Genomic DNA, 8,497 nt, shown 5'->3' on the forward strand with positions numbered 1-8,497 from the left:
AAATCGTTTGGTTGTCATTAAACGCTTAAGTTACTTCTTAATAATGCCTAAATAAAACTTTAGTGTTTATCAAAAAGTGGTTTTTACCAGGGGATGAATAAGTATGGCCACTGAGTGAACCGTGAGTAGCAGATCGGTAGATCTATCCGATCTGTTTTCAAGATCGCGCTAATCGCGCGATCAGTCTTTAGGATAGCGATAATCGCACAATCAGTCTCCAGTAGGGGTAAGCGCGCTACCTTCGGATGACTCAAGCTTCGGACAATTCAATTTTTCTCAATGTTCCTTATGGATTTCACCCATAACTCTTTTCTGAAAATTTGAGACATTGGACTAGCTATTAAAATATAATATTATAATGGGCCAAATTCATTTATAGCACATTGAGAAAAATGATTTGTGCGAACCATAAATCATCCGAAGGTAGTGCGTTTTCCCCTAGGGCAATTCTGTAATTTTCGTGGTATTGTCACGCGTGAGTTCGAAAGGTTCGAAGCCTGATTCGAAGCCAATTGAGCTGCAAATGCAATTCATTGATTTTTTAATGAAATTCATTTACTTGATGATTTTATGAAAATACAATACGTCTTGGTTGATTTGTGACTTCTGACAATGCCATGTGAAAGCCACGAAAAAGCTCTCCTAAAATTCGAACCAAATTTGTCATATGGCATTGCCAGAGCATTCCAGAACTCCCCTCCAGGAACCCACTGATCAGCAAACAAAATGAACCGTGAAGGAACCCCCAAAAACCCCCAATGAGCTTTAGACCCGGTGTATTTTTGCCTATCTTTCGGCGCTTTAAATCTCCCTATTCGAAAACTCCATTTTTTATGTTCGAAAATTTTGACATTTCAAGCAGGTTTAAACTTTTTTCTTGTTTTTCAAGAGATGTTTTTCTCTTGAACAATTTTCAAAGTTATCAAGTGTCGAAAAACTGGTGAAATTGGGTCACGGTATCGATCACTCTTCCGAATGTATCGTTTAATCTTCTTGATTATCTTTTGATATAGAGGATAGGTCCCCCTTCTTCTCTTTCTTATAAAGTGTTCGTCACCAGGCATAAATATTAACTTTACCACTCTTTAACAAATTCTTTGATTGTAAAACATTGTGTGGTTGACCTTCGAAACGTTTCAAAATAAAATAGAAAGTCTTCCAGACTATCTATTTTAGTTAGAGCACACTTGGAGAATTTATAACAGAGGGTAGAGAAAATATATCTCAGGCATGAACCACTAGGGGAGATTTCCCGAGACTCACCGGTGCATAGCACAGTGGGGTGCATTTTGAAATCCCCCCGTATAGAAGACGCCTGAGTAGCAGACCTGTATGCCCTTCCATTTTACACCCATTTTTGAGTCAATATGAAAATTTTAAGACAGAACTTGAAAGAAATATGGACTTTAAAGCAGAAAATTAAATATTATAGGATATAAAACAAAATGAGTGTGTCTACCGATGGTTCACAAATTAGTGTTGAGTGTATCATAAAATGACAAGCAGAGTTGTGAATTGACCACTCGGGACGTAAGCACTTTGACAATTTTATGCACTGCATTTGATATTTCAATTTAGCCTTTGAAATTCAAAGAAATTACGTTGATTTTTGAGTGCTTAGAAAGAACAAAATTTTCGTGTCAAAGGAAAACATACCAGTAGTGGGTTGAAAGTGAAATATAATTATGTAAATGTGCAAATATAAGGTTTATATAGAGTTTATAGCTGCATGACAAGTTGATTTTTTACCGAATCAACTCGAATAATATATATATTTTTTTACATTCACCTTAGACTCTCAAAAAGCATCCCAGAAAAGCTGTGAGAGATATGACGTGAATAAAAGGCCTGGTTGAATACCCCAGAAAATGCACGAGAGGCTTCCAATAAAATATTAAAATAGCTCCAATGAAAAAGAAGTGCACATTCTGGATGATGTGCAGTAGAACAAAGAGGTATGAGGATGGATATGTGTAGAAAAAAGGGCCACCAATCTACTTGCAAAATGCTTGACAACGTAAAAAATTCATCTGATGGAATCTGAAAGTTGCCAAAGCTCTCGGAGTCTCACCGACAAAGTTCTGTGTGTGCCAACATGTGAGTGGATTATTAAAGTGAAGACTGGAGGAGTTGGGGCAGACAATTTTCCCAAAGGCGCTGTTGGATTTTCCCACAGAGAATGGAAATGTAGTGATGAAGTGTGGGCAAAGATGACATATTACACAATCTCATTCTTTAGTCTCTTTCCTGCTATGACGAAAAATTGCCGAAAGCTTCTACAATGCGTCAATTTTGAATTTGGAGCTTGGGAATGCATGTATATACGCTACCTACTTTCCATCCATGAATTTTCCATTAGATACTTGAAAAGTTCACAAAACACAATTTCCACGTGAAAATGGTGAAACTACTCATATTTCATTCAGTTAGGAGTGTTCACAGTTAAAAATTGTTTAAGTGGTTCTCAATGTGTTGGTACTAAAAGAGCTGGCAAAGTATCACAGCTTTGTAAAAAAAAACTCAAACTCGTGACTTTGAACTCTTAAAAGTTTTTTTTTATTCTTTTTAATAACTTCCATAGTTATTACATTCTGTCACAAACACAGAAAGCAATATAACATGACAAAAATATATGACCTTTTCACCAGCAGATTCTTTACTAAAAACTACCAAAGGTTCTCATCTGAACTCTTCTTCTTAATCTGGTAAACGCTTCCGCGTTGATAAGTTTTGCATCTTGAATCTTGATTTGTATCTTGAATCGATTCTTGTGATTTCGGCCTGGACAAAAGAAATGTTAAGATCCTTATAAAGCGTTCAGTTTGTTACGAGTCTCGGTCGAAATCTCGAAAACCAAAATCCCCAATGCTGTGGAGGACGTACCTTAAAATAAAATATCACTCCTATGAAAACTCCTGCAAGTCAAATGGACTCACTTTCCCTTGTTGGTTACCTTTAATTAAAATAAAACACGAAGGTTTAGAACCCCTGCCCTGGCTATGGCTTCTTCCTCCTCGTGAATTACCTTTAAAATGATAAAATAGCAATTACAATCCGTCGCGAACGACCGGATAAACGCCACAGGATCCAGATGCTGACCACCGCTCCTTTGAAAGACTTTTTATTACAACAAACTAATTTATTTCACCAAATTCTCCAAAATATTTCACACACGCTGTTCTTCACTCTCCTTCTTCTTTGACAAATTTCGCAAGACTTTCATTTCCAAATTTTTCCGCTAGGGGGCCACACGTTTCTCCTTCCAGTCGCCCCATAACCAAAGTGCCGTGGATACTTCCGCGGAATAGTCGACATTCTCCCCCTCGAAATTACTCAATTGGTAATTTCGCCAATTTGTTTGCAGCTCTTTTGACTATTCCGTCTGCTGTCTTCAGAGTCACCACTCGGGTGACGTTGTCCTTTCCTGGATGACATTCCATCACTCTGCCTCGAGCCCACTCTCCTGGTTTGACGTTGTCTTCTTTGATTAGGACCAAATCTCCAATCTCCAACGAACTCTTGTCCTTGGTCCACTTTGGTCTTTGCTGTAGGCTCGTCAGGTACTCATTCTTCCATCGTTTCCAGAAGCTCTGGACTACTTGTTGAATCAGCTCGTACCTCTGCAATCGGTTGATTGGAATGTCTGTCTTATCTTCACTTGGTAGTAACTTCAGCGAATGGCCAATTAGAAAATGACCCGGAGTCAAAATCTCTTCATTTTCTGGTTCCACTGACATTGCACATAGAGGTCTCGAGTTTAGGCAAGCCTCTATCTCACAAAGGATAGTGGTGAAGGCCTCGAATGTGAGCTTCATATCACCCATCACACGCCTAAGATGATACTTTGTAGACCCGATTGCTCGTTCCCACAAACCTCCAAAGGTTGGTGCATATGGTGGGTTGAAGTGGAACTGGATATTTGCTTCTGCCATAATTCTGCTGACTTTTCCTCGCATTCGCACTTCATCATCCTTGGTGGCAGCACTGGCTCCGACGAAATTTCGACCATTGTCGCAATAAATATTTTGACAATACCCTCGTCGAGCAACAAATCGCTTCAGAGCGTTGATGAATCCATCAGAAGACAGGTCACCAACAGCTTCAAGGTGAACTGCCTTAGTCGTCATACATATGAAAAGACATATGTATCCCTTCACGTAACGGCTGTTTCGAAGATTTGAAGCCTTGATCTCAAACGGCCCAGCATAATCACATCCTGTGTTCACGAAGGGGCGAATCTGATTGACTCTAACTGCTGGGAGATTCGCCATCACCGGTGATTGGAGCGTTGGTCGATGCTGGAAACATCTGATGCACTTGTTCAATACTTTCCTGGTCGCATTTCTCCCTCCCACAATCCAGTATTCACTGCGTAGGATACTGGTCAGCAGATTGAAACCAGCATGTAGATGTATCTTGTGAGAGTACTCTATCAGCAACTCAGTAAAGCGATGACCTCCAGGGAGAATTATTGGGTGGCGAGCGTCGTACATCAAATTTGCAAATCTCAATCGTCCTCGCACCCTCAGAATTTGGTCATCGTCTAAGAAAGGCACCAGCTTCACAAGTCGACTTCCCTTCGGGACTGGCTCCCCCTGTCTACATCGGGAAATTTCCTCACTGAAACATTCTTCTTGGATGTCTCGGATGAGACGTTTCAGAGAGCTTCTGCGTTCTTGAACAGTTAGGGGACCCTTTTGACGCTCCTCTTTCTTCGTACTTAATCGGATGAGATGAGCTCCAATGCTCACCATCTTACTGAAACTTGACATATCTTGTAAGAACTCATAAAGTGCAAACTTACATTTTCTTGTGGTGTGGGCAAGCATCTTCTTGACTATCTTCTCCTCGCCAGTATCAGCAGGAACAATCACTTTGTTTTCTGGCCAGGCACTGGAATCTTGGGACAACCACTTCGGACCCGTCCACCAAAGAGGATGACTAACTAATTCACTGGGCTTGACTCCTCGTGACAAACAATCCGCCGGGTTTTGCTTGCTTGGTACATATCGCCAATGATGTGGAGGAAGTACCTCTAGAATCTGCGCAGTTCTCTGAGCCACATACTTCTGCCACTTTCGGGGATGGGATTGTAGCCACTGAAGCACAGTGGTTGAGTCACTCCATGCTGTTACATTCACTTCCAAGTGGATGAATGAGTCCTTGATCTTTTTGACTACTTCACTAAGCAGCAAAGCAGCTTTGAGTTCCATTCGGGGTATTGATGTTGGCTTCAATGGAGCAACTTTGGATTTTGCTATGAACAAACACACGTGATAATCACCATGAATCAACATTCGTGCGTAAATCACAACACCAAACGCCTTTTCTGATGCATCCGCAAATGCATGTAACTCCATAAAGGCTCCATTGTGAGGAAGACATCTTTCAACATGGGCTGATTTCAGCAATTCAAATTCCTTTCTTATAACATCATACTCCTTCTGATCTTCCTCAGAAAGATCATCGTCCCAGTTCTTTGTTGTTGTCCACACCTTCTGGAAGAGCATCTTGAAAGTAATTGTAACTGGTGCTATAATTCCCATGGGATCATAGACTTTTGCTGCTTCCGAAAGAAATGCTCTACGAGTTCTGACTTCTTGAGGAAGGTGAAGCTTCATCACGTCTTCCGTTGGGAGCCACCTCATACCTAGAGTAGCGACTCCATTTTCTTCATCTTGGCCAACGGTAGCTAGTTCATCCTGAGCTTTTGTCTGCAAGACCTCTTTAGCATTGGACGTCCATTTTCGTAGTGTGAATCCTCCCCCTTGCAGAATATTCTTAATTTGGTCACTGACACAAACACTTTCTTGCACTGTTTCGGTTCCGTAAAGCAAATCATCCATATAGAACCCACTTTCTATCCCTGCACTTGCTTCCGGATAAGTCTCCTTGGAATCAATTGCCATTTGCTGCAAGGGTCTTGTGGCAAGATACGGTGCACTTGCAGTGCCGTAGGTGACAGTCTTCAGCCGATACAACTTCATAGGCTCTTGAGGATTCGGACGCCAAAGCACTCTTTGGAAATCTTGGTCTTCTGCAGCTATTTGTACCTGCCGGTACATCTTCTCAACATCGGCTTGGAAAGCAACCTTGTACGTTCTGAACCTCATCATAATTGACAGAAGATCATCTTGGACTTGAGGTCCAATAGCCAATGCATCATTCAAAGAAACACCGCTGGAGGACTTACTTGAGGCATCGAAGACCACCCTCAATTTTGTGGTTGTGCTTGAGGGTCGAACAACGGCCTGATGTGGAATGATGTAGGACTCTTCTTTGATTCTCTCGTCTTCTGGAACCTCCTCCATGTGTCCGAGAGAGATATATTCGTCCATGAAGTCTGCGTATTGCTTGTGGAACTCTGGATACTTCTTGAACTTGCGTTCCATCACAGACAATCGTGCTTGAGCTGCCGGCAGAGAGTTACCAAACTTCCCACGATCAGTTTTGAAGCATAATTTGACCGTGAATCTTCCTGACTCATCTCGCTTGTGTGTTGCAACGAAATCATCTTCACAAAGCTGCTCTTCTTTTGTCAGGATTTTCCTTTCCGGTAACTCCTCCTCAGCTTCCCAGAATCTTTTAAGCGAATTCTCAATGTCACAATGTGTATGAAGCACCTGTACTGAAGTCTCCTCAGCACTTTGAGTGACAACTCCCCCTAAGACCCAGCCGAACATGGTAAGCTGCGCAATAGGGTATCCTGGTGCTGATCTCTTGTCCGGAAGGTTGATTTCCCATGCATACTCCATGCCAAGAATTATGTCAATCTTCGCAGGATGGTTGAATTGTGGATCAGCCAACGTAAGTCCCTCAATATGCTTCATTTCATCCAGTGTAATGGTTCGTCCAGGCAACTTGCTGGTCAATTTGTCCAGAATGTAGGCCTTGACTGCAATCTTCTGGTGCTTATCGTATCGTGAAGAGACATTGAGATCAATTGCACCTTTCGTATAGCCAACATTTGCTTGTCCTGTCCCCTTGATGGCAAGTCTTGCGTTGTGGCGTCTCAAATTCAATCTTTGAGCGCATGCTTCTGAGATCAAAGTACACTCAGAACCCTGATCAATTAAGACTCGACATGTCTGCTGGTCTCCACTGGCATTTTCAACATTCACCAATGCCGTTGGTAGTAAAATCATCTTCGTGGTGGAGGCAACATGATGTACTGAGACAGGAGTGTCTTTAGGCGCATCCTTCTTGGTTGACTCTGCTTCGGAGTCTGAAATCTTCTTGTGTGTATCTACTGCAGGACTCGTTGTGGAATTCGAGCTTGAAGTTTCCTCGTGCAGCAGCGTGTTATGCCTCTTATGACATTTTTGACATCTTCCCTTGCTGCGACAATCCTTGGCCCGGTGACCTTCCTTCAAGCAATTAAAGCACACGTTCTTGTCAGCCACGAAACTACGCTTGTTCTCCACAGACAACTTCGCGAATTTCTCACATTGAAACAATAGATGAGCTTGACTACATTTCGAACACTTGGCTTCCTCTGTATGATGAGCCTTGATGGTGCCATCGTTCCTATCTTTCTTGGAATAGGAACCCTTGTTCTCCTTGCTAGCTTGGCTTTCCTGTGTTTCCCCATAGACTTCAAGAGAATCCATCCTCCTTCTCAGGAAATCGAACCATTTAGCAATGGATGGAACATCTCCACGCTTAACTTCTTGTGACCAGAGTCTACGAGTCTCAGAATCCATCGATGATTGCATCAAATGCACAAGCCAGACATCCTTGCCGGAGTATCCTTCGCCCATTTTTTCCAGTGCTTCGATGCTATCCTTGTAGACATTGTAAGACTGCTTGATCAGAGAAATCTTTGCTTCTTTCACCGGCTGCTGCTTCAGGAAGCGCTCAATGTGGGCTGTTGCTATTTGTGGCTTCTTGTCGAATTGTTCCTTGAGTTTGTTCCACGCTGTTTCATAGTTGTCACTTGTGGTAGCCATATTCTTAATCTCAGATACAGCATCCCCCTTCAAGGACGACCTAAGGTATTGTAGCTTCTCTACATTGGACAGGGACTTGTTATTGTGTATTGTAACTTCAAACATATCCTTGAAGCCCTGCCAATCTGTGTAATTCCCAGAGAAGGTCATCAAATCCAGCTGTGGTAGCTTAGTCCTACTAGCCTGCAGAGATCGTTCTTGTTGAGTGAAGACTCTCTTCATGATTTCTTCAAGAGAATTGGCACTGTCATTTGTCGATACGTTAGGAACATCTTGAGAGTTATTTGGCTGCAATTCTGTTAACGCGACATGCGCTTCACACCTCAACTCAGAGATTCTGACCCAGAGGGCTTCTCCATCCTTGTATTCTTTCTCCTGAATCTCAGGAGATTCCTTGGCAGCCTCAGTTTCTATTTGCACCAGAATCTTTTCACAAGCTGCGGCCTGCACATCGATCTCGTTCAGAATCGCCTTAACTCTTGCATACGACAAATTTTCCCTTTGCTTGATAGTTTGCTCAATTCGTGTCAGAGCGGACTTGACTCTCC

At 42.2% G+C, this 8,497-nt stretch overlaps 1 protein-coding gene across 1 annotated transcript; it reads right to left on the reverse strand.

Moving 5' to 3' along the window:
- Nucleotides 1–3,329: 3,329 nt before the first annotated feature.
- Nucleotides 3,330–8,171, reverse strand: LOC129800966 (uncharacterized). The gene has a single exon (XM_055845714.1). The coding sequence runs from the start codon at nt 8,169–8,171 to the stop codon at nt 3,330–3,332; it is 4,842 nt and encodes a 1,613-aa protein (XP_055701689.1).
- Between the last annotated feature and the right edge of the window lie 326 nt (nt 8,172–8,497).

This window comes from Phlebotomus papatasi, chromosome 2, assembly GCF_024763615.1.
Source record: "Phlebotomus papatasi isolate M1 chromosome 2, Ppap_2.1, whole genome shotgun sequence".
Lineage (NCBI taxonomy): Eukaryota > Metazoa > Arthropoda > Insecta > Diptera > Psychodidae > Phlebotomus > Phlebotomus papatasi.